Here is a 24,881-nt window from a genome sequence, read left to right on the forward strand (position 1 = left end):
GAAAGGAAAGTATAATTTATATGTACAACCAATACACCTGATACAGAAGAGGGAATTGGGACAGCCCAGGAGTGGGTGCCAAGAGACCGGGAAAGGGGCAGCAGAGGGGAAGTGGGGGGTTCGCCATGCAAACTGCCACTCTCCCCAGCCCCTCCTGGGGAGGAGGACGTGCCCACGTCTCCCCAGCCTGCCCTCCACTACTTTGTTCTGGTCCCAAAGGCAAGGGAGTCCCCCAGCTAGGCCTCCCTGCCTGGTCCATTCAAAATTCAGTCAGTATCTAGGCCTTGGCAGGGAGGGAGGCGGGGGTAGGGTAGAAGTGCTCCCAGAACCTGAGCCCCAGAGCTGGGGTTCCCCCACATCTGGCCTGTACGTTTTCTCCCACCCTTTCTAGGTTACCCGGTCCCTAGAACAGATTGAGGAGCTCCTCTTTGGCTTGAGGGAGTATCACCCAACCATCACTCTCTTGGGGGCGGGGTGGTGGTGGTGGTGGTCCTTGGTCCCTAGGGAGAGGGAAGAGTCCCAACACAAGATGCCGGTACGCAGGAGGTAACTGAGCCAGTGAATGGCGCCTTTATTCGGAGGCTGAACAGCAACCGACTCCCTCCCTTATAACTGCTCCTCCCTCCTTTTGGGAAGAGGTAAGGGGAAGGAAACATGCAGCCACCCCTCTTCTTCCCTTCCTCCCTCTCTGAAGTCCCCCCTCCTCTCTTCAAAGCTCTTTGCCCCAACCAAGTTCCTAAGGTCCAGGCCAGGCTAATCCCCCAGGGCTGTAGATGGAGCTCAGCTGTAGATGGAGCTCGTATTGCAGGAGTAGAGACCGGGGGAGGCTCCACCGCTTTCCTCCCTCCACAACCACTTACTGGGAAGCTGTGTGTGTTTGGTGTGGGGGATAAAGATACTTGGAAGACCCTGCTCACCACCCCCCACCCAGACCTCTTCTCACCAGCACAGGCTTCAAAGCGTGGTGGGAAAGGTGCACGGGAGTGGAGAGAGACAAGGGGCCCTTCCCGAAAAGAGGAGTTGTAGAGAGGGGCAGAGGGGCTCCTAGCCCAGAGGTGGCCCATGGGGTGGGGAAGGTGGAGGATTGGCAGCAGGTCCCAGAGCCTGAGCTGGAGGTCGACCTCGGGCACGGGGTCTGGGTGATGGGCAGGCCTGGGATCCAGTCAGTCGTCTATACAGATCACCTCCCCGGCTCGGGGCTCCTTCCGATCCAGCCCGTCTGACACCAATGCCCCCACCATTTCCTTCTCCTTCTTCACCAGCACTGGAGGGCCGTTGGTGGCGGCTGTTAGGGAAGGGAGTAAGGAAGTGAATCCCTGACTCACTCCTAAACATCACCTCCTGTGCATAGCGTAGTACTGCTAGGTTGTCTCCTGCCACTTTTCCGTTCCCGGGGTAGCAGGAGTGGGAAGACCAGGATGAACCCCTCTCCCTGAGGGTCCCCCTGTGCCTGTGATAGACCCCACGTGCCAACTCTCACCATACCCCCCTCCTGATCTCATATTCTCTTTCCTGGGGGCAACCCAGACGGAGGAGGCTTAGGAAAAAGGTACCAGCCATACAGCCACTGACACCCTTGGTGCATTTTGGATGATGAGAATGGTAGAGAAGTCAGGGCTGCGAAGAACAAAGCCCAGAACAACTCTGTTCCCTAGAACCGTGGATGCTTATAAGGAAGTGACATAGGCTGGAAAGATAAAGGGTGGCTGAGCGGGGCTGAAGCTTGGAAAAGAGAGCTGGGAAAGGCAGAGAGTGGGAAGTCATCACCTGACCTGTGATGAAGGACCCGGCAGGCATCTGGCTGTAGTTGGCGCCTGCGGCGGCCAGGGCCCCGACGGGTGCGGCGCTGAAGGCCGCCCCGTATCCCGGAGGTGTAGCGTAGGGCCCCGGGGGAAAGGCCTGGAAGAGAGAAGAGAGGAGGCCCACATCAGAGGCTCCAGAGTCTGTGAGAGGAAGAAACTTAGGGGAAACTGGGGCCAGGCTCCAGAACTACCACGACTGTAATGTACAGGCAGGGACACTGGATGGTAAGGAGTGTGTCGGAGCAAGTCTCCACACTAAGGTGCTGGGAATGTGTGTGGGCGTGCACATGCATGTGTGTATAGAAGGAGGACTTTCAGGGACAACTAGAGTTAGGGGGAGGAGGGTTACCGGTGTGGGGTGAGGCTCCGTGCCCTTGCTGGCCAGCCGGCTGAGAATGCTGCGCTCGGACATCTGAAGGCGGGCTGCGATGGGGGGGATTCGGGACAGCGTGGCTGGCAGGCGGGTCACGTCCGCCTTCATGTCGCTCAGCAACTCCTCCAGCTGGTTCAGAACTGGGGCCCGGGCCACAGAGAAAGAAGGGCAAGAGAAAGACAGGGAAAAGGAGAGATGGAGCCAGGAAAAGAAAAGGAGTCAGATGGACAGACACAGTCAGAAAAGGAGAGAGAGAGAGAAAAAGAGAGAGAGAGGAGAGAGAGGAGCACACAGATGTCAAAGAACCAGAGGCCAAGAAAATGCCAGAAGGAGGCAGAAAAAGTGACTCGGGGCAGAGGGGGGAGAAAGAAGAGGCAGGTGAAGAGGCAGAGACCAGATGAGCAAAGGATAGACAGAGAAAGAGGACAGGACAGGACACGGGAGGCGGGGGGGACATTGGGAGACATGGGGCGGGGAGTTGTCAGAACATCCCATATTGCCAGAGTGACGTTTAGGGGGTGGGGATGACGGGGAGGAAATAGGAGATGTGGGAGGAGGTAAGTGGTGTCAAAGATTCCAGGAGTCAGGGTTTTAATATGTGAGGGGGAGGGAGGTTAGATGGTCAGCATCACAGATTCAGGGAATTAGAACAGGAATCAAAGGGGCCGGGAGTCAAGTCACTAGTCAGACAGGATTAGGTCATTAGAGGGCTCTGGAGATCAATCTATCATCATCAGGATAAGAGGGTTTGGGAGGAAGGGTTGGGGATCACAGGGAAGTTTCAGGGGGTAGGGTCACAGGGGTGAGATGGGGGGGTAGTTTCTGCCTGGTGGGGCAAGTGAGATGGGGGGATGTGATTTGCAGGATGGGGGTAAGGATCTAGGAGGGGTCTATACACAGGCCACGGCCCCGGAGAGGGTGCTACTAGCAGTATGGCAGGCGTGTGGGTCAACGAAGTTCCGCCCTGTGGAGGGGACGTGGCACAGTCTCACGGAGTCTGGGGAAGGCGGGGGGGAAGGTCCCTCTACCGGGCACTGGCATGAACACTCTTAGGTACAGACAAGGGCAGCCTTGCACAAACCCAAGAGGCTAAAAACCACGGGGTGGCCGGGTGGGTTGGGTTGGGGTGGGGTCAGAGGGGGGTGGTTCAGAGGGAAAGGGGTCAGAAGGGTGGGAAGATTTTGAGGGGTGCGGGGTGAAGACTTACGCAGCGTTGTGGGCCCTCCCCCGCGCGGGGCCGCCGCGGCCCTTACCCTTGTGCAGGACGGCGTTGGCCGGCTTGTTCCCCGCCAGCGACTCCTTGGAGAGGTGCTGGTGGCTCTCGGCCAGGCATTCGGCCTCGGCGAAGCGGGCGTGGAGGGCCATGGCGGGGTGCGCCGGCTCCTGCGATAGGTTCAGGTAGGCCGCCCGCCGAAGCTGCTCCTCGATCACCAGCGCCTGCTCCAGGAGCTGAGGGCACGGGGGTGGGGGTGAGTGCGGGCATCTGCCAGCCGTGGGGGCCCAAGACCCATACTGCCCTCCCTGCCCGCCCATCCTAAGGGTGGACCTAGCACAGACCTCAACCTACACCATCCCAGACACAGGGTACACCCCGCTCTTGGCCTCAGGCACCTTCCCTCCATTCCAACCACCCCTGGTCCCACCTCTGACCCAAGCTCTCCACCTCAACGCTGTTCCTCCTCTCTCTGATCCCCACCTTGAATCTCCGGGCCAGGAACTTATTTTTCATCTCCAGAAAGTTCCCCTTATTGGCTTCAGTTTTAAATGGCTCATTGATAATGGCAAACTGAGCATCATTCTGGATGTCCTGCCACCGTGCATAGCCATGGCTGCGACGCAGGAAGGAAACGTCAAGGAATTTAATAGGAGAATTTTACACTGTGCCATAAACACTTCCTCCTGACTCGATCTCCTAAGTGAGGCACGACTCCCCCTTCCCTGGGTGTGGACTCATCCCCGTTCCAGGTTAAGAAAACCACTTCTTTCTTGTGTTTGTATCAAAGGATACAGGACAATCCCAGCCAGAAGCCAATAGTCATGTCTTCGGTGCCAGATCTCATTGAGTTTTCCTGAGGAAATAGCTGCCCGTTCCTCATTCTGCCACAGCGTGTGAAGCTCTGAAAAGCGGACCACAGGGGGAGGGCTGTCAGGAGTTTGGGAACCACTGCCAGCTCAACAGATAGGCAGAGATGAGGGACCTGAACAGTGGGAGAGGACCAAGGACTCTTTAGGAGAAAAGGGAAAGGTTAGGTTCAGGGTGAGGAGCAAAGTGGTTACAAATAAGGTTCCAGCTCGAACTAGGAATAAAGGGGGGATAAAAGACGCTCTGGAGGTAGGGGTGCGGCCATGGAGGCCTGCAGGCCGGGGAGGGATTGGAGGCAACACAGCAGGCGGTGCTCCAAGGGCAGCTACTTGGATGGAAGGCAGCAGAAGGCCTCAGGCAGAGCAAGAAGACTCAGGAGGGGGAGCACACCTCAAGCGAGGAGCCCACCTCAAGTGAGGAGCCCAGGGGAGCGAGCACAGCCCAGCAAGGGGCCCCCACCTGTGAAGCCTCCATCTGCGATATTGAACATGAACCGAGGCTTCTCTGCCTTCTCCTCGCGCCGCCCATTGGGCCGTGGCTCGTCCCGGGGAGGGCCAGGTCGCAGCTCCCGGTCCCCTTTCACATCTTCTGCTAGGACAGACGAGGCAGAGCTCACATCTGCCGCCAGCCTCTGCCCACCCCGAAGACTACCCTGTACTGGACTGTCCCTTGAACAACTACCCCCCAGAACCCAGGCGTCTGCGCCCCCAGACTCCACCTCCCAATTCCCTCGGGGACCCAGTGCTTCCACCCATTACCTCGCTTGCCCAAATCCCCTGTTTCCCCCTCCGGCCTCTCCCTGTGCTCCTGTCCATCCAACGGCTTCTCCTCCCCCCTCTCTCCTGGCGTCGACTCTGTGGCTGTGGGAGGGGGTGGGGGACAGGAAGGGAGGATGTCACCCTCATCCCCTGACCCCAGAAGAGGGAAATGCTGGATCCTAAGCACCTCATCGTCCCTAAGCCCATGCACCCACCTGACTTCTCTCTGTCCCCCCGGTACCCAGGCTCAGGCTCCATTTCTCCAGGCACTCCTGGCACCTCCTCCTCTAGAGAAATCTTCCTTGGCTCCAGCCGCTCCCCAAGTGATGGGGCTGGGCTAGGGGCATCGGCCTAGAAGATGACCGTGGAGTTAGGATGGGGCATAGGGATCCCAAGCACCCGGCCTTCACTCTCTCCCCTCCCAGGGAGTCAGGGAGCCACAAACCTCTGTCTCTATCTTCTCCCCAGTTCTGTTCTTCTCAGGCTTCTCCTCCTGGTTTTCCACTTCATCCTTTTCAAGAGGTGTCCTCGAGCCGTCTCCCTTCTCACTTGGAGCTGGAGTAGCTGCGGGGGAGGCAGAATGAGGAAGCAGAAAGACCCACCCTGACTCCTGTCTATGTTGGCAGGGCACTGACCCCAGCCCCACCTCTCCTGTCATCCTGCTCCTTGTTACCAGGTTTAGAAGTGCAAGGACTGTTGGTGGCAGAGGCCTCAGGGGTGGTGGGAGACGTTTTGGTAGGAGAGGAGGCTCTAGAGGAGCGCTTAGAGTCGGCACTGGGATCAGGCATCAGCTCAGGCATCGACCAGCGCCCATTGATGTGTTCAAACTCCTGTACCTGAGGGGGACAGGGGGGCATAAGGACGGGTCAGCTGCGGGCCTTGAGGGGGGCAGGTCGGCTGCAGGCAGTGGACATACAGGAAGCTCAGTCTTGTGTCCCCTCTCCCGCAAGCCTGATTCCAGAACTGAGCAGTGCTAGGCAGAGGGGGGACAGGGACTAGGTGGCCAGTCTGACGCAGGCCAGAGAGATGGATACCTTCTTCTTGACAAGAGACATGACTCCAATTCGGGTCAGCACTTGCTGGCGACTCAGGCCCTCCCGAGGAACGCCGTCAGCAAATGTTTCAGAGCCGTCCGCCCCGGGCTCACAGAGATGGCGCATGAACAGAGACACGTAGGCCCTGACAGGCATGGGGCAGAATACAGGTTAGGAGGGAGCAAAGGGCCTACCGAAGCCCTCAACCCTTCAACTCCGCAGGTGCCTCCATGGCTCCTCCTAGGGATGAACCCTCCACATCCCCACTCCCACTTCAGCCCCCCCACTCCCCGCATCTCCAAGGCCCTCGGCTGCCAGGCCCCATCAGTCAGCACATCATCCTGTCCACTGGCTCCGGGCCGAGGAAATGTGAGGCCAGGACAGGCCCAGGGCAGGGCTCCTATCTCCAGCGCCTCTCCCGTAGTAGGGGGACCAGGCCTCTGTGCTCTAGGCTCGGCTGAGGGGACATGGGGCGCACTGAGCCCACGCCCCAGGAAACCAAGCCATGTGATGCCCCACAGTGCCATGTGGCCAGGAGCACGGTGATCAGTTGAGTAAGGTCACATCATGTGGTGGCCGAGCGAGCACAAGACAGGAAGACCCAAGGCTCCCTCCCATCCCCTCTGGCCAGCTGGGCCTGAGGCACCCACACTTACTTGAACTCCTTCTCTGTCTTTCCCCTCAGGTCCCGCACCAGCCACTGTGTGGTGAAGGCATCCTGTGGGGGCATCCCCCAGCGCATCACTGCATTGAGGAAGGCCTTCCGCTGCCGGGTGTTAAAGCCCAGCACCTGTGGAGTGGGGTGGGGGAGGGCATGAGCCATCAGTGTCCTGGGATCTCTCTGCTGGGCCCCCCCAGGGGACACACGGGGGCCTGAGCCCAGCTCCCACCTCGATATTGCCCCCGACTCGAGCCAGCAGCGGAGGCAGTGGTTTATCCTTCTCATTCCGGAGCTGCCTCTTTGACTGTCGACGCCCTGGGTTTGTGTGGGGGGGATTGGCCTGGTTAGTGGGGGGCCCCATCTCCCTCAACCCTCAGTCCTTCTCTGCACCCCACGCCCCCAGGAAGCAGAACCCGGGAAAGGCCTGGGTCACATCTGAGCCACTTCTAATTTTCTTTCAAGCACTTTCTGACCTAGCAACCGAGCAGATCTAGGAGAAGCCGGTCCCGTTAAAAGCACTAGTACCAAGACCAGCCCGTGAGGATGTAAAACATAAACTCTCGATTTTCCCCTAGGCAACTAAGCCTGTGTAATCCTACACTCCAAGTTTTAACAGTAGAGAAATTACGTTATGTCTTGCACTTTTAGCTTATCTGTGACCTTTAGCTCATCTACACAAAAGCACTTGTCTGTAGAAAAGCAGATGAAACAGATGTCGTGAGGCGAATGGGAAGAGCTATAGCTCTTCCTCTGAAAATGAGAAAATCAGATGTCACCTTCTGGACGCTCATCAAAGTCTTCGTCTTCTTCCTCTGATCCCACTGAGTATTCGGACTGGTTATCTGTGGGGAGACGGCTCAATGGTCAGGGACAGCTCCTGCGCTAAGCCCACACAGGGGCCCTTCCTGCCTGGAGGCCTCCTGGGGATGCCGTCAGACTCCAGGGCCACATACCCTGCACAGGGCCCACTCGTCACTCACCTGGTCCCTGGGCACCTCCCGACCCCCACACATCTTGTGCCAAGTGAGGACCCTGGGTGTCCAGCGGGCCCCCCTCTGCAGCCACCAGCCGGCTGAAACCACCTGCAAGCCCCTCCAGCCTCCAGGCAGCTCCTTCCCTCTCAGCAGGAAAGGCCCTGACCCCTAGGCCTCCCTCTTTCCCTTGAAACGCCCTCCAGGCTCCAGGCTCCCTGTCAGCACTCCTGCCTTTCCTGATCCTCCCTCTTGGGCAGTCCTCACCTTGGTCCTCCTGAGCAGCATCGTTGTAGTTGACCTGTTTGCGAACTCGCTTGCCTTTGCCCAGGTTCCGGGCCAGGTCCTCCTGCTGCTGCTCATAGTGATGCCTCAAGAGCTTCTCCCAGTAGTCGGGGTCCACATTCTCCTCCTGCTTGATGATCTCCCGTTCGATCTCCTCAATCTGGAAGGCAGCACAACACATGCTGGCAACTTCCCTCTGCCACCCGGTGCTCTCACCACAACCAAATTCCAACTCCCCTGCTGCCCGGTCTCATCAAGGCTGCGTGAATATTCTGGATGTGGCCCATCTTCTTTGCCTCTTACCTGCAACGTGCTTCTCCTCTCTGCTCCCTGAATCTTCCCTGGAACCCTCCTCTAGCACCCTCCACATCCCTCCCACTCTGACTCCTAGGCACCTACTTAGGTTCTCCTTAAAGCCTGGTTTCACCTATCAGACCCTTACTGCCTTTTGTTGGGTGCTATAGTAAGAGATAGGGTCAAAAATGAGAACAAAGAGGGATCCTCGCCCCTCGAGGTCCAACAAAAGGACACTGTTCTGAGGTGGTCCAGGATAGAGCATCTGGTCCCCAGTCTCTCACCTTGTCTTCCTCCCGCACCACATACTGGGCCACCTTGAAGGAGCTAAGATACTCGTTCATGTTCTGCACGTCTGTGTCCTCTGTTGCATCCTGGTTCCGGTCCAACAGCCGAGCGATGGCCTCGTTGTCATAGTGAATAACACTGCTGTCCTCCTCCTTGTTCTCGCCTGGTGGAGATAGGGAATGAGAGGGGACTCTGAGTTCCAACCAGAATCTGGCGCAACTGGACAGAGGTCTGGGGGAGAAGGCCCTTCCCCAGGGAGTCCACGGACACGTGTTGGGGCTTCCAAACATCCACGCAAGAGAAGAGACCCCCTTTCCCCCGAGGGCCGCACGGGAAAGTTTTTATTCTGGAGCTTCTGAAAGAAGTGTGTCCAGGAGAGCAGGTTCTCACCCTCGTTTTCATCCTTGAACAGCTCCTCAGTGCCAAATTTGAGGATGTCATCCAGCTCCTGCTTGGACATGGAGCCCGCCTTGGAGCCTAGCCCAGGCCGTACCACCAGATGCGTCAGCATCATCTTCCTCTTGGCTACTTGCGTGATTCGCTCTTCCACGGATGCACGGGTCACAAACCGGTAAATCATCACCTTGTTGGCCTGGCCGATCCGATGAGCGCGGCTGAAGGCCTGCGGGGAAAAGGAAGAAGTGGGGATGGACCAGGGGACATGCGGCCCACGTGCTGGGGAAAGGAGGCTCTTCTACCCCCCGGAACACAACTCCCTCCACTGTGAACCCACGTCTCCCTGCTAATTGGTACACGGGCTTTCGGAGGTGAGCTCCCACCTGGATGTCGTTATGGGGATTCCAGTCAGAATCGAAGATGATGACCGTGTCAGCAGTGGCCAGATTGATGCCCAGGCCTCCAGCTCGGGTGGACAGCAGGAAGCAGAACTGCTGCGCCCCGGGAGCTAGGAGGGGACAAGATTATGCAATGGTTCTGTGCAGCTGGTACCAGACACCCTGACCGACAACCATGTCACCAACTCAGAAGCTAGGAGGCACATATCCTCCTGTACCAGGGGACCTAGCACAAGTGGCTCGGGCCTTGCACACCCAGCAGGGACCAGGGCCTCTCGTCCTCACCATTGAACCGATCGATAGCCTCCTGCCTCAGAGCGCCTGTGATGCCGCCGTCAATGCGCTCATACTTGTACCCTTCGTAGTCTAGAAAGTCTTCTAGCAGGTCCAACATCTTGGTCATCTAGAGAGAGAGAACCACAGAGTTCTCTGGAATGACGAGGCAGTGGGACAGGCCCAGTCTGTACTGACCATCTATCTCACCACCGTCCTCAGATGCCATGCCTCCCCAGTGCTGCTCCCCCTCCTCACCCCACACTCTTATCACACTCGCTTGACTTAGGGTCACTTCTCCTAAAGCAGAGGTTCTCTTCTGAGACCTATGAGAATGTTTCAGGGACATCTCCAAATGCCCTGAAACTTTACGAAATTGTCTGTGTGGCTTTCCTCAGATTTCCAAGAGCTCTGAGCCCTCCTCTCTCTCCCGTGGTTAAGAAACAGGAAGGGTCCCACAGGTCACCCTCAGGCGACACGTGATTACACGTGGAGTGGCTCACCCTTGCCCTGCTCCCCATTTCCAAGAAGCTGGCCTGCAACCTCCCATGACTTTAACTAATAATGGGGGTCCGCCCGCCCAGAACCTCTCAAGACTGCCACCACTTGACCTCTCACACCACGGCAGCCACAGAAACAGGGAAGGGCCTGGCCCCAGGGGCGACACAAGGTGAGGGGTACAGGTCACCTGAGAGAAGATGAGGACTCTGTGTCCTTGCTCCTTCAGCTTGCGGAGCATCTTCTGCAGGAGCATTAGCTTGCCAGATGCCTTAATAAGTGCCCCACCTTCATAGGCCCCACTGGGGAGTTTGGGGGACTCCTGCAAAGAAGAGAGCAGAGAGGAGAGGGTCAGAGAATGCACCCCCATGTTTGGACCAAGCCCAGAAAGCCAGGAGCCGAAACCCAGCCTCCAGTCCTTTTAACTGCCCACTCGTCTGGGGGATCCCATGCCTAGACCCCTGCCCCCTGCCCAGCTCCATGCCTGCCTCGGCTCCTCCCACCCCCCATTTTCAAAGAGCAGCACAGCGGAAGCCCCCAGCTCATGCATCACCATAGCAGCCACGGGGAAGAGGTAGGGGTGGTTGCAGCACTTCTTAAGATCCATCATGATGTTGAGCAGCGACACTTGGTTCCCACCACCTCGCGAATTCAAGGCCTCAAAGTTCCGAGTCAGGATGTACTTGTAGTATTTCCTAAAGACCAGGGTGGGGGCGCAGAAGAGACAGAGAAAGGAAGTGGTGATGAGGCCACTGCACCCCCAACCAAGCCCCCAGTCCAGGTCACCCTGCTCTCATCTCACTTCTGCATGGGGCTCAGCTCCACCCGAACAATGAGCTCTGTCTTGGCTGGCATGTTCTTGAAGACATCAGCCTTGAGCCTCCGCAGCATGTGCGGCCCCAGCAAATCGTGCAGTTTCTTAATCTGGTCTTCTTTGGATATGTCGGCAAATTCCTCCAGGAAGCCTTCCAGGTTGCTGGCAGCCGGGAGGAGATAAGGAACTGAACAGGCTGTCGGGGTGTTTTTCCCCTGGCCTGGGGCTCCCTTCCTCACTTGGAGGAACCCTCTGCCCACTCAGGTTCTCAGCCCCTCCACCCTGCATCTCCCACCCTGGTGGGGCACTTACTTAAACCTCTCTGGGGTGAGGAAGTTCAGCAGATGGAAGAGCTCCTCCAGATTATTCTGCAACGGAGTCCCTGTCAGCAGCAACTTATGATCTATCTTGTAGCCATTAAGGACCCTGAAAAACTAGAAATTGGGGCAAAGAAAGGCAGAACGGTCCCGTTAGTGGCAAACGGCTGGACCACGGTATCTGCCTTTTCCTGTTCCCTTTGGGATAAAGGCCCCAAATCGCTAGTCCTCCCTCTTTCCCAACCTGCACTTCACTCCTTCTGGACTGCACGAAGTCCAGAACCTTCCTTTCTCAGGAGCAGGGCAAGACTCCAAGGTCTGGGGATCTCACTCACCTTGGACTGGTTATTCTTGAGCCGATGGGCTTCATCCACCACGAGGCAGGCCCAGCGGATGGAGCCAAGGGCCGCCTGATCGATGGTGATCAGCTCATACGATGTCAGAAGAACGTGGAACTTCACCTGCGCCTCCCTCTGCCAACACAGCCACTGTCCGCCGGGCTGCCACCCGACACCCACGCACCTAGACTTCCACCCTGGTTCTTTCCCCGACACCCCCCCTTCCTGACTGAGATTGCCAAAGGGAGCCAGGAACCCTGTCCCGCTACTTGGTGTCCAGGTGGGGATTACAGAACATGAGCCCCCCAACCCCTACCACACCATCCACTAGGGACATAAGTGTACATTCCTCAGAGGACCTGCAGTGCCTCCAGGACAAGACAGCAGGGCGTGTCGTTGGGTGGAAGACGGGGAGAGGCCAGTGGGGAACAGAGAAACTGAAATGCTGGTCAGGGGGCAAAGAAGTAAGATGTTGGGGTCTTGGAGAAGACAAGATTGAGGGGCCTACCTTCATCTTAAAAGCTTTCTTGCCACCCTTGATAGCATTATCTTCAAAGGAAAACTCGTTCTCTCGAATGATGGCGCGGCTGTCCTTGTCACCCGTGTACGTCACCACATAGAACTTAGGTGCCCACATCTGGAACTCCCGCTCCCAGTTAATGATGGTAGAGAGAGGGGCGCTCACCAGGAAGGGACCCTTTGTGTGGCCCTGGGAATTGGGCGGGGGTGGGGTGGCCATCAGTCAGGGTTCGAGGCTGTCAGCCTCCACCCTCACATTCCCCCGAGCCAGTCAGGCCTGAGCCTAGCTGCTCCCCTTAGGGCCCCCAGCCCCCCACACCTCCTTATAGAGTGAGTAGAGGAAGACGATGGTCTGTATGGTCTTGCCCAGTCCCATCTCATCAGCCAGGATGGTGTCAGTTCCCTGGGCCCAGGAGAAGCGCAGCCAGTTCAAGCCTTCCAGCTGATACATGTGCAGTGTGCCTCCCGTGGCTGTGATAAACCGTGGCTGAGTCTCATATTTCACCGTAGGCTGTGGAGTCGAGAAGGCAGGACAATCAGGGGAATGAACATCTGGGCTCCTCTGGTCCTAGGTCTCCTCTGCCTGCCTCCCTGGCACTGATCTCAAGCTGGGCCACAGTTCCCTCCACGAGGCCTAAGCTCAGGAAGATTCTCATCTTCATTCCCCCGCCCCCAGTTCCTTAAAGCCAGACAGGATAGCAGCAGCAGCATGAGGAAGGGAGCTGGGGATGCCAGAGCCCCGTCTGCTGCTACTCCTAGCTGCTCTCCGGTTCCTTTGCCAGAGTTCCTAGCTGCTCTCGAGGCATGGCTGGATACTGTTCGGGAGGCTGCTGAGACTCAGGCAAGCCCTGTCAGTAGCCCCTGGGAAATCTTCAATCACCACACTTCTAGAAATGGGAGAGAGGCCAAGAGAGAGGACTTACGTCATTAGTAGGAGAGCTGGGAGGTCCATCTCCCTGCAGCTCCTTCTTCTTCTTCTTGTACTTGCGGGGCTGGGCGGGGTCCTCCCCCATAATCAGTTCTCTGGGAAAAGAGCAGGTCTGAGTGAGGCCTGCTCCTCAGGACCTTGCTTTCTCCTGAACCCACTCCAGACCCACCTCCTGCTTCCCGTAAGCTTGATTCTCTCACATTTGCTTTCTCCCAGGCTCTTTATCCTCACTGCTTGATTTTCACCTCTAGAGGTGACCCTCCTCATCCTCAGCATCCTCTTCCCCACAGCTCTGGCTGGAAGTCTTCACACTGCCTCTTTGTCAGTCCCAGCCCAGACAGCTAGAGCCGGCTCCCACTGCCCTCAATTCCAGGTTGGGTCTGTCTGGAGTGGACCTCTTCTTATCCTAGAGGGGTAGCTTTTGCACCCCCTGCCCTCAGCATCCCCTCCACCTCTCAACCTGGCTCCCTCACCGGTGTCTCCAGTAGCTCTGCTTATGGTCTTCATATTCAGGGATATTCATTTCATCCTCCTCCCACGTGGACTGGTCATAGGGCAAGTCCCTCCATTTCACTAGATAGTGGTAATTCCCCTTTTTATCCACACTGTAGGGCAGAAAACAGAGAGAAGGAGCAGGAAGAGAAAAAGAACATGAACTATATGCAAGTAGAAAGAAATCTTACCAAACGCAATCACAGGCAAACACGGAGCCTTTGTTATTAGTGAATTAACCACAGTGGGCCCCTGGGAGGGAATTCAGGATGGCTAGAGTACCACCCTACCCTTTTCAGGACAGCTGCTTAAAAAATCAATGATCAGGGACGCCTGGGTAGCTCAGTGGCTGAACATCTGCCTTTGGCTCAGGTCGTGATCTCGGGGTCCTGGGATCAAGTCCTCCATCAGGCTCCCCACAGGGAGCCTGCTTCTCCCTCTGCCTATGTCTCTGCATCTCTAGTAAATCAGTAAATAAGATCTTTTTTTTTTTTAAAGATTTTATTTATTCATTAGTGAAAGACAAAGAGAGGCAAAGCAGAGACACAAGCAGAGGGAGAAGCAGGCTCCACGCAGAAAGCCTGATGTGGGACTCGATCCCAGGACTCGGGGATCACGACCTGAGCCAAAGGCAGATGCTCAACTACTGAGCCATCCACGCGTCCCTTAAATAAAATCTTAAAAAAAAAAAAAAAATCAACAATGAGAAAATATCCCTGGGCTTCTTACCATGTGTTCGTCTAATTAGTATTAACCAAACAGCCATTAGGTGTGAGGCACTATTCCAGACGGCGGTGATTCAGCAGTTGTGAACCAAACAGACCACCGACCCTATTCTCATGGGGCTCACGTTCTGCCGTGCATGGCAGCAACGAAACGGGAATACACGCACAGAGAGCCATCACGCTGTGACAAGGGCCACAATGGAAGAACCACTGCAAACACTGGCCTGGTTGAACTGCATTTTTCATATTTGCTTTCACACCCCATTATACCCAGCGTCATGTGTCCTCAGATTAAAGGCAATGGCTGGACTCTGCTCCTGGATTCTCTCAACCCTCCCAAAGGAGCCAAGCCCAAGGAGGGCTGGCGGGCAGGCAGGAGTTACGCAGGTGGAGCAGGTGCCGGGCTCATGGACACACACCTACGTGGGGCTGTTGCTGCCAGCCCCAGAATGGCCTAGCCCAGGAAGCCGTGCCCACGGCCAAGGCTCACCTGTGGTTGATGATACGGTGGACGGTCATCCACTCCGGCTTGATGCCAAAGCGATAGTACTTCTCTTCCATCTCCGCGTAGTGCGGGTCCTTCACCTTGCGTTTATCGCTCTTCCCGTCGTCCTCACCGGAGCCGTAGTCCAGGGGCGGGGGCTCATCCATGTCATTCTTTCGCTGGTAGTTTCGGTACATTACCAAGTGGAAGATCTCCAACTGAAGGGGCACAGGAGGGGAGGGAGAGAGATGGTCAGAAAGGACTCAAGGGGATGGGGACAGGCCACAGGGGCAGTGGTGGGGGATAAGACACCCAAAGTGACCTGGGCAAGCTCGTCACAAGCAAAAGGAAGCAGGGAATATGGTGTGATAGAGGAAGAAAGCTGAGGGAGGCTGCTGGAAAAAGGACTGGAGGTGAACGAAGGAGGGAGGGTGTGAGGGCGGAGACCGGAAGTGAGGACGAGCACAGGGTCTGGAACACAGGAGCCACAGGAGACAAGCGAGAAGAGTGGTAGGTAGGGTCACAGGGAGGCACAAAGGGGCCTGGTACCTGAAGCTCCTTGGCCCAGGAGCAGTGCCAGTAGGACAGCCCCACCCACTTGACGAAGAACTCGCGCTCTGAGCGGCCTTGAAGAGGACGGGGCGGTGGGGCATCAGGGTTCCCGTCCGCCTGCTGGGGTGCTGGCACAGACACGGGTGGCTCCCCCCACCGCCAGTGCAGGATCTTCTGCACACGGCCCTTCAGTACAGGGCACTGCGGGAGGCAGAAAAGTGCATCATTAGGGGAGGAGGACCGTGGTCCCCCCCAAGGGAGGCAACAGCCCACTGATGGGGCGAGAGAGAAGGATGGAGCTGGATGAGTGGGTCCCAGGTATGGGGTGAGTTGGGGAAGCCAGGTAACACCGCAGGAAGGGGCCACTCACCGTGCACCGGGGACACAGCCACTCCCCATTGGGGATGTCGGGCAGGGGCGGGTTCAGACAGTGAATGTGGTATGAAGAAATACATGCATCACAGCACAGGAGCTCGCCCCCATCCTTGCACACGCGGCAGTACTCCATGTGGTCATCTTCCTCCTCCTTCTCCCCTTCTTCCTCTCCCTCTTCATACTCTTCCTCCTCCTCCTTGGCCTCCCACTGTACCCCCTCCTTCTCCTGGGAGGCCAAGGCCAGACATAGAGATACATGAAGGGAAGGAGACGGGCAGTGAGACCAGGAGATGGGGACAGCGACAGGACACCTAAACCCTAGATGCACAAAGGAGACGGGCAGGAACGAGGGAACGGGACACCTCTGTTTCCAAAAATGATGATGAGAGCCAAAGGGGATGGGGCGGGGGTGGGCAGAGGAGCCAAGAACATAGACCCATACACACCAGCCACCGAGAAGGCCAGGCTTCAGTGGGCAGGTGGGGGATAGGGGGCAGGTGGAGGACAGTGAGCCAGCACAGGAAATGGCCAGTGGGTTTCCGGGGGCACCAGGTACTCACACAGTGGGGGCAGCTCCATTTGCCCTCAGGAGCCCGGTCCAGCTCAGGATCGAGGCAGACAAGGTGGTAGGCACGAGGGCAGGTGTCACACAGAATAATTTCCCCACCCTGCTGGCACACCTCACAGTAATCCTGATGATCCGTCTCGTAGCCATCAACCTCCTCCTCCCCGGCCACTGTGGGACAGCCCAGGACTGTCATATACACCAGTGGAGGCACATGGCAGAGAAAGACAGTGAGAGAGAGATGATGGAAAAGAAAAGGACTGAACAAAGCAGTCAGAGGGGAAAATAAGAGGGGCCCCCAAGGAATGAGGGGAGGCCAGACCACCAGGTCACATGTGGCTGGCACTCCCTACCTTTCCTCTTCTTCCTTCCTGGCCGCCCTCTCTTGAGCTTTTTGGTGCGGACAGGGCCGTCAGGCCGGCCTGAGGCGCTGTGGACGCTCCCGCTGTCCAGATCTGACTCCTCGGCCTCTGGTTCAGGGCCCTCATCACTCTGCAAGACATACTGCCCGTAGCCCCGTGGCGGTCAGGGAGGCCAGCTTCATCCCACTCCCCTCCCTGGGCCTCTGGCTCCCGTTCCAGCTTCCCGCACGGACCCCTGGCCCAACATCCCCCTCAACCCCTGGGTGCCTAGTAGATGGGGAAGAGCCACTCACCGAGCCTCCCTTCTTCCTCTTGCCACCTAGCAGCCCTAGTTTGATTTTGAGCGGTGCCATCTTCTTTCCCCGAAGCTTCTTGCGTCCATCAGGCACTCGGGGGCTCTTACTCCGCCTTTTATGGCCTGGACCTGAATGAGGAGAGGGGTGAAAAAGAAATAGCAGAGATCATGACATCCTGGAATCATAGAGGTCATAGGGGCCTCTGGACCCTTCTGTGGGCTACGGCTTCCCTGAGACCTCTAGGAAGAAGCGTTTCTTTTACCACAATCGCGGCTACAAAGACAAAAAAAAGTTCTAGACTCTAACTTGAGATTGTGTGGTTTAGAGAGCAGGGGCGACAGTTGTTCTAACCAGAGATTTTCTCACCTTTGCCCTCTTTGGTTTTGGCTCTTCGGATGGGTGGGGGCTGGGTATCAGCAGAAGGAGGTGGTGGGAGGGTGGGGGGTCCGGAAGGTGCTACTGGGGCAGCCGATGACACAGCAGCTGACACCTGCTCAGCCACAGCTGCGGCCGCTGCTGCCGCCGCCGCCGCCACAGCAGCTGCCGACCCCTTGAAGGGGTTGTTGGCACTGAACTCTCTCCACTTGGCCCCAAGGATGGTCATCATCTTAGACATTGGGATCTTAGGATTCTTCTTTGCAATCAGGGGCCTGTGAACACAGAAGCAAAGACGCAGGACCTTCACAGATGCTCCGTGAATACTTCTCTGTCCCTCACTGGCTAAGTCTGGGTGCTGAGGACACATCCGTTAGGAACGACGGCACTTTGAAGGTAAACAGATACAGAGCCGGAGAGAGAAAAAAATTATACAAAAAAAACAAGAAAAAGAAACCGCAAATGTGAAACAAATAAAACAGAGATAAAACGACATAAATAAAAATGCTTTGAACGTTTTAGTTTGTGAGATTTTTAAACACAGGTTAGGTCTCATTTCATCTTCATGAGAACATTGCAAGCTGCTAGGATTCTCTGCATTTTTCTAGTAAGTTCCACGGGCCCTGGTGAAGGGTTCCCGTACTTGGAGCCTGACGGGCTGCGCCGGTTCTGCTCTGTGGCAGGGTGTTAAACTCCCGGGACAACACGGAACCACAGTGCTCACAAGAGCCCTGCCCTTAGCAGCGAGGCAGGAGAGACAGAGCATCAAAGACACCAACGAAAGCTACCAGGCATGGAACACACACTAGGGGACAGGCCCTGAGCACACAGGGCTCTGCTTACCCCAGCAAATCTCCACAAGACCCCCTAAGGGAGGGAGGGACACACTGTGACTGAGGGACACACCACGACTACATCTATTTTGCAGATTCGAAAACTGCAAAGCAAAGAAGTCACCTGCCCCAAGACGGCAGCAAGACCGCTGCTACCTAAAGCACCTGCTCCCCAACAGGCATCTCCACTCTGGCTTATTCTACTCAGGGAGTCACTGAAGCTCAGCCTCCTCAGCCAGCAGGCCATGCGCCTCGCGGCCACAGGGTCCTAAGCAAGGGACAGAGGGCTTGATAACAGAGCAAAGGAAGTTGGGCAACACTGAACTTGCAGCTTTGGTCTAGAGAGAAGTCACGCAGGGGAAGGGCCACGGGCCCTCGGGGTCTGCCATCTCTTGGGCTTTTGAACCTAGCACTGGAGTTAGGACCCTCCACCCTCCACCCCCAGCCATTGGGAAGGGCTCCTGATGGGGTCGGGTCCCTAGATCCTCTGGAGTCCAGAAATTCTCCGAAGGTATGTGCACAGTTGTGTGTGCCTGTGCTGTGCATTTCTCTGGGGAGCAATGTCTGAGCTTTTTATTGGATTCCAGAGGGGCTCTCATGCCACTCCCCCCACCACCCCTAAAGTAAAGCATCTGCTCGCAGGCGCCCACCAGTCCTACCGCACCTCATGAACTGGCTAAAGGCTTTGTAGTTGGTAAGTGTGTGGTAATCCTCCTCAGAGAACACATGTTCCACGTCCTCCAGGCCCCAGGTCAGAAGCAGAGTGGCTGACGACTTCTGTTCTACCTGCTGCAAGAGACCGGGGTTCATGGGGCTTTCAGCGGGGGGGCTTCAGTGGGGGTCTCCCCCACATGCCTCCCTACCTACCCAGAGCTTCCAGCTGTGCTCTCCAGCTGATTCCCCCTTCACTGCCGCTCCACTGAGCACCCCTCCTTGGGGCCCTCACTTCCTCCCTCTTCAGGGATTGATGTGTCCTCCCTACACTAATTCCACTCACCTTTTGTCCCCCATCTCCCTCCCCTTTTTTCCGCCGCTTTGTCTTCTTCTCCTTTTTTTCCCTGTGCTTCCGCCTCCGTTTCCGACCTGGTCCAGTTCCATATTCGCTGCCTCCACTCTCTGACTTCTCCCGGTACTCATCTCGCTCAGAGCCAAATTCCTCCTCACTGTCCTAAGGGACAGAAATAAAAATAACATTTCTTCAGTCCGACCATGTGCCAGGAACCATTCTTAGCCGATAACATGTATTACCCCTTTCAATCTTCACAACAATTCTCTGGAGATAGTAGCTCATCTATTTTTACCTAGTTTTTTTTTTTTTTTTTTCAGATAAGGAAACTGAGGCACGCGGAACTAAGCAAACTGCCAAGGAGACAAAGGGCTGCTTGTCTCTGAACACATACAGTCTGCCCCCTGGAGCCTGCTTGCTAGGGCGAGTCATGTGCACAGAGGGGCTCTTTCCGGGGTCATGGTGAGTGAGGTTAGGGTCCCAGATCCAGGAGCCACAGGCCAGCCAGAGGGGAGAGGATGTCAGGCCTCCCTGATTTCCAGATTCCCCTCCTCCACCCTTGAAATAATAGGACCTGAGAAAACTCCTGGTCCCTGGGAAAGGGTCTGCTGAGCCTTACTGTGGAGACAGGAGTCTTTAACACTTACAAGCTTCTTGCGTTTTCGGGGTTTTCCTGGCTTGTTCTCCTTCTGCTTCTTGGGTCCTCGTTTTCTCTTCTTCACACCCAAAGCTGAAGGCAGCAGCCGAATGTCATCCTTATCTTTGGAGCAGAGAGCACCAGAGAAACTAAGTTTCCAGGTTCCCTGACTCAGCGGCCCCTAGACCTCCCCCTCCTCACCTTTTCTGTTCCCACTCTCTAGGAACTCAGGCATTAACTCCTGCAAACCTCACAGCCCTTCACTGGGTGCAAACACAGAGTGTTTCGAGTACTCTGGGATCCTTGGGTTCTGAATGGGAGGTCAGGGGTCAGAAGGGAAGAGTAGCCAAACCACTCCCCCCTCTCTCCTCCTACTAACAAGGGAGCAGGCTCTAGGCCATGGGCTCTGACTGTGGCAGGTCCTTTCAATCGCCGCCAGGGCTCCTCCTGCCTTCCCCCTCACTTAGCCAGCTGGCATCCTGCCCAGGAACTGGGGAAGCCATGCCCAGCTGCTGGCCTGGCCTGACCCCAGCACTTGGAGTGGGGAGACACAAGCTGGCAGCTCCCTAAGCCAGATGCTGAGAAGGGAGAGCCAAAGGTGGACACCTGGGATCTCACACTAACACCCGGGGCCCTCACATCCTTTCTGCCACGAGGGAGGCCTCTATTTATACTTCCTCAGACGATTGCCAAGCCTCCTGTCACCCCAACACAGCCCTGGAGGAAAAGAAGTCCTTGCCAGTCATTTTCACATCTTGCCCACAGGACCACAGCGGCTGGCTCCTCCATAACACCCTAATACTATGGGGAGCAGTCTCCACAATTACCTAAACGTTCCTCCTCTTCCCAAGTAGCCTGGAACTTTCCCTCAAATCTATTTCCATATCCCTGCTCCTTTTGAGAACTCAGGGGCACGACCCTTTGACCCTTTGTCTTACCCTTCGTGTCCAAATTTAGTCCCATTCATACACAGGCGGTGTGGGAGACCCAAACAAAGCTGGAGACAAAGACACACCCAGCACACACATTGTCAGATGCACAAGCATGCACACACAGTCCTGAGCACAAATCCAGAGGACAGCCTGTACCCTTCAGCAGGACTAGGTGTCTGGCTTTCTCCCCAGATGTCTGTCAGGGGCCTGAGCTTCCCTGATGTGTTCCCAGGCCCCCCTTTCCACACGGGCCCCTGCCAGTCTGGGGAAGACACAGATGCCACACATCTAGGGCCCTGCTTGGCCTCTCCCCCCACCCCCACCATGCCCCTGCGGGCACTAGACTAACCAGCCAGACCTGTCCTGCTCAGGCAGAGGCAGCTGTGCAGGAGGAAAGCCGGGGCGGGCCCAGCCCCTTGCTCTAGGACACGCAATCCTTCGGCCCATAGCAGCCAAGGGAAAATTAGCCACAATTAACACGGCTTGCTTCCACTGCCTGCGGTTCCGGGCGTCTCCTTCCTCGGCGCTACCTGCCCTCAGAACTCCAGCATCCTGTGTCCTCTGCAGAGTACAGGAACACCCTCTAGGACGGAGTGCGGAGGGGGGGGGGGGGCGCGTGCTGCTGCCCCAGGGCGTGCAAAGAGCGTGCGGGCTGGAGTAGGAAGTCAGAAAGACGCCATGCTCCCCCACCCCGCACCCTTCCCCCGGCACCCTCCTCGGTCCCCGGCCAGCAGCCAGCTCTCCCCAAACCCCGGGACGTCGCTTAATGTGAACATGGGAACGGGAGGCCACTAGGGCGGCGGCAGGGGCAGGCCCGCTGGCTCCGCGTCAGGGAACAGGCCGGCGCGGCCACCCGCCCCTCTGGGGGTGGGGCACCTAACCCCGGGACCTCGCCGCCGGTCCGCCCCGCTCTCCACTCCCCGCCCCGCAGGAGGCTCCCGAAGTCGGGAGGCCGGCGGCGGCGGCGAAGGGAAAGGCAGGGCAATAAAGCAAATCCAAGTCCCAACCTCGGTCTCAGCAGCCACTCAATGCTGGCCCGGCGCCCAGACTCTCCCACACCCCGGCTCGGATCCCGGGAAGCGGGCGGGGGCGGGGGGGGCGGTGCGCGGCGGGGGCGGGGCCTGGCGCGCCGGGCTGCGGGCGGGGGAGAGGCGGGCGGAGCCGGGCCCAGGCCGCGCCTCCCGCCCGCCCCGCTCTCCCTCTAATCTCACCATCAATCTCTCACACATATATTTATTTTTTCTCAAATTCCCCTCCCTCCCCCACCACGCACCACCATAATAGGTCTGCTGCACATGCGTACTGCAGGCAGGGGGTGGGTTTGTATTTTCAGACCTTTTGCAAAGAAACTACCAGAATTTTCCGCACCACCCACAATCATTCCCCACCCCCACCCCCAAGGAATCACATCTATATATTATGTTATATTATTTCTCGAGACTTGCCAGAAGGGGGAGGGAGAAGAAATGAGTTTTTGGCTTCCTGCTCCCTTCCCCCACCAACATGAGTGCTATTATTTTAAACGTTTTACAACGTAAGGAGCCGAGAAGGGAGGGAGGGATAAAATTGGTCTTGGGTAAGAATGTAAAACAAAATGGTGAGAATCAAAGCAGTCAGGATGAAAAACAATAGACCTCTAATATGTGCGAATTCATATTCTGGAGAAGGATGAGGGAGGGCAGCCCGCACACATTTCCTTCTAGGAGGCTTATTTTGCCCACACCTAGGTAGACAGAAATAACGAGCGGACCAAAAATATTTTTCTCAAAGTTTTGCCTCAGAAAGTCCGGGGTGGGGGGGGGTAGTGCATCTGGGTCACTCTGTTGACTTGGGAGGGCCTCAAGACTGGGGGAGGGGGGGTACGATCGCCCTGGAAGAGGGAGGAGGTGGGTTTTCATTTCAGATACAAATTTTTTTAAAAACATTTGACGTTTCTTCTGGGCTGTTGAGAGAGCAGAGGGGAAGTGGGGAGGGAGGACTGACACAAAAGACCCAACCTCGACCTCAGATTCTTTCATGCCCCTCTCTTACATTCCCAAATCTCAGACCAAAAACGCATAAACACCACATTCCAAGTTGGCCCTACAAATAGGTGAGAACTGTCCGCGGGGCAACACAACCTGACATCCTTTCTCTCCCTCTTTTTAGCACATCAGCTGGGTTCCAGGCACCCCCTCCCCACCATCCTTTATTCCTCCTCCCTCCTGAAACCTCGTGGGTTCTCTGGGATAACTTTCTGAAAACTTTTCTCTTTTTCAGACAAGCTTGGGGAGGGGAGGTGTCCCCGTTTCCATCAGACACGTACCCTCCACCACCCTCACCCCAAGAAGGTACCCCATACTCCTCAAAGGCTGTCTCAACCGAACAGGAACAGTTGCCACATAAGCCACACAGATCAATGTGACAGTTTTACAAAGATAGACGTCCTGAAGTTTGATGCATTCGTGCTACAGGGCTCCCAGAGGCCTGGGGGTGTGGATGTCCCCTTTCCAGCCCCAAAGATGCGAGCACCGTAAGGATGCTCCCCTGTCCTCCAGAAGATCGGCAGTCACTGCATTAGGAGGGTGGTCTGAGGGGGGCCGTTGCTGCCGCCCCCCCTCCACTCCAGGCAGCAGGCTGTCCCAGTCCCTTCCAGCCCTGGTGGAACTGCCCAGAGAGCGCCAGAGGACTTGTCATCCCGGGGGAGGGGTGCCGAGTGACGGTCAAGCTGCAGAACAGCTGGGTGGGCAGTGCACGCCCCCCCATTCCCCGGCATGATCAAGGTGCGGGTGGTTTCAGCGAGAGTGACAGTGAATGGCAGCCACGTGAGAGTCACAGCTGGGCAGCTCGGCCACCCCAGACTGACGGGGTCACACGGCGGGGGGGTGGGGAGGGGGCTCGCACTTGACACAAAAGAGCCTGGAGCAGGGTGCTGATAAAGGGGGTGGAGTTGGGGGCATCTGGTCACAGACACTCTCCCCGCGCTCCCCAATCTTCAAGGAGTGCTCTCCCGATTAGGACGGGGGGGGAGGGGGCGCCCTGAGGCGGATTAAGCGTGAGTCCAGGAAGTGGTCTGCGTGGAGTGCGGCCACCACCTGCCCCCCATCACCCGCCGCCCGCAGGCGCTCACGCGACCTCTCCCCCACGCGCCACCGCGAGCCCCGGGGAGTCGGCGGGCGCCCAGGTTCCCGAAGGTGGGGGGTCCCAGGGACGCTGGCCCCCACCCCCACCCCCGCCTCCCCCGCCCCTGAGGGGGGGCGGTGAGGCCCGCGGTCCGCTCCACGCGCGGAAACTCCCCGTCACCTCAGTGCAACCCCACTCGGGCGGGAGCCCGAGGGGCGCCCGCGCGGCCGCCCCTCCCCCACGCGCCCCTCCTCCACGCCGCCGTCCGGCCGCCAGGGTCTCCGCGGTCCCTCGCTCGGCCAGGGAGGGGGCCCTGGCTTCGCCGCGGCCGTTTCCTGCCTACCCCCTCCCAGCCGAGGGTAAAAAAAAAAAAAATCTCCTCCTCCTCCTCCCCCGAAAGCCGCGACCGAGTGGCCCGGTCCGCGCGCGCAGCTCGCGCCCAGCGCTCTCCAGCCCGGGCGGCGGCGACGGCGGCGGCGGTGGCGGCGGCTGCGGCGGCGGCGGCGGGGGAGGGGTGCGGCGGGGGAGGGGAAGAGGCCTGGCCCCGCGGCCGCCGCCGCCGCCCGCCGCCCGCCGGCCCGGCCCGCCCGGGGCCCCGGGCCCGACGCTGGCGCCCCGCGCCCCCGGATTCACCTCGGCTCGGCCGCGCGGTGGGTGCCTCGCCCCCGGCCGGCCTCGCGCGCCCGCGGCTCCCGCTCGGGCCGGGGGGTGGGGGGCGGGGGGAGAGCTTCGGGGCGGCCGCTTACCTGGCGGCGGGGGCGGCGGCGGCGGCGGGGGCAGCGGCGGCGGCGGCGGCGGCGGGAAGAGGTGGCAGCCGGGGGGGCTGTGGCGGTCGCGGCCCCGGTCGTGGCCCGGCCCGCGCCCGAGCACTCCCTCGTCGTCGTCCTCCTCGTAGTCCTCGTCGGCCGCCTCCACCTCCTCCTCCTCCTCGTCGCCCTCTTCTTCCTCCTCTTCTTCCTCCTCCGACACCACCATCTCCTCCTCCTCCTCCTCCTCGTCCCTCAGAGGGGAAGCCATCCTGTGGCTCTGGCCCCCCCACCACCCCCCCACCCACCGCCCGCCCGCCTCCCCCACCGCTACCACCACCACCTCCTCCTCCTCCTCCTCCTCCTCCT

At 57.9% G+C, this 24,881-nt stretch overlaps 1 protein-coding gene, 1 long non-coding RNA gene and 1 other non-coding gene across 23 annotated transcripts in view; 1 reads left to right on the forward strand and 2 right to left on the reverse strand.

Annotated features, from left to right (window-relative positions):
- CHD3 (chromodomain helicase DNA binding protein 3) lies at positions 1–24,816 on the reverse strand. Of its 21 annotated transcripts, none has more exons than XM_077892772.1 (40): positions 24,513–24,816; positions 19,743–19,855; positions 19,087–19,257; positions 18,754–18,875; positions 17,248–17,531; positions 16,879–17,009; positions 16,577–16,727; positions 16,219–16,412; positions 15,654–15,884; positions 15,281–15,484; positions 14,738–14,949; positions 13,504–13,635; positions 13,026–13,125; positions 12,422–12,613; positions 12,092–12,292; positions 11,581–11,745; positions 11,241–11,362; positions 10,917–11,090; positions 10,668–10,809; positions 10,305–10,436; positions 9,629–9,746; positions 9,329–9,453; positions 8,940–9,171; positions 8,546–8,712; positions 7,950–8,127; positions 7,488–7,553; positions 6,941–7,026; positions 6,707–6,840; positions 6,051–6,195; positions 5,663–5,852; positions 5,462–5,580; positions 5,232–5,367; positions 5,017–5,118; positions 4,718–4,849; positions 4,184–4,292; positions 3,872–4,004; positions 3,383–3,624; positions 2,152–2,315; positions 1,773–1,899; positions 1–1,285 (listed from the first exon to the last, which is right to left on the reverse strand). In XM_077892772.1, the coding sequence occupies exons 1-40, from the start codon at positions 24,781–24,783 to the stop codon at positions 1,045–1,047; spliced, it is 6,390 nt and encodes a 2,129-aa protein (XP_077748898.1). In that variant the 5' UTR covers positions 24,784–24,816; the 3' UTR covers positions 1–1,044. The 21 variants fall into 21 exon arrangements, with proteins under 21 accessions (XP_077748898.1, XP_077748911.1, XP_077748910.1 ...); XM_077892785.1 differs by having other exon boundaries at positions 3,429–3,624; positions 4,718–4,846; positions 5,690–5,852; ... (1 more) ...; positions 16,577–16,715; positions 18,754–18,878; XM_077892784.1 differs by having other exon boundaries at positions 3,429–3,624; positions 5,690–5,852; positions 11,581–11,718; positions 16,577–16,715; positions 18,754–18,878.
- On the reverse strand, positions 6,416–6,556 carry LOC144311632 (small Cajal body-specific RNA 21). Its single transcript, XR_013377228.1, has one exon.
- LOC144310990 (uncharacterized) overlaps positions 24,323–24,881 on the forward strand; it is a 25,636-nt gene continuing 25,077 nt past the window's right edge. Inside the window, exon 1 of the long non-coding RNA XR_013376623.1 lies at positions 24,323–24,416. This is a non-coding gene — a long non-coding RNA (uncharacterized LOC144310990). The remainder of the gene's footprint in view (positions 24,417–24,881) is intronic.

The sequence above is a fragment of the Canis aureus genome, chromosome 3 (assembly GCF_053574225.1).
Source record: "Canis aureus isolate CA01 chromosome 3, VMU_Caureus_v.1.0, whole genome shotgun sequence".
In the NCBI taxonomy this organism is placed as follows: domain Eukaryota; kingdom Metazoa; phylum Chordata; class Mammalia; order Carnivora; family Canidae; genus Canis; species Canis aureus.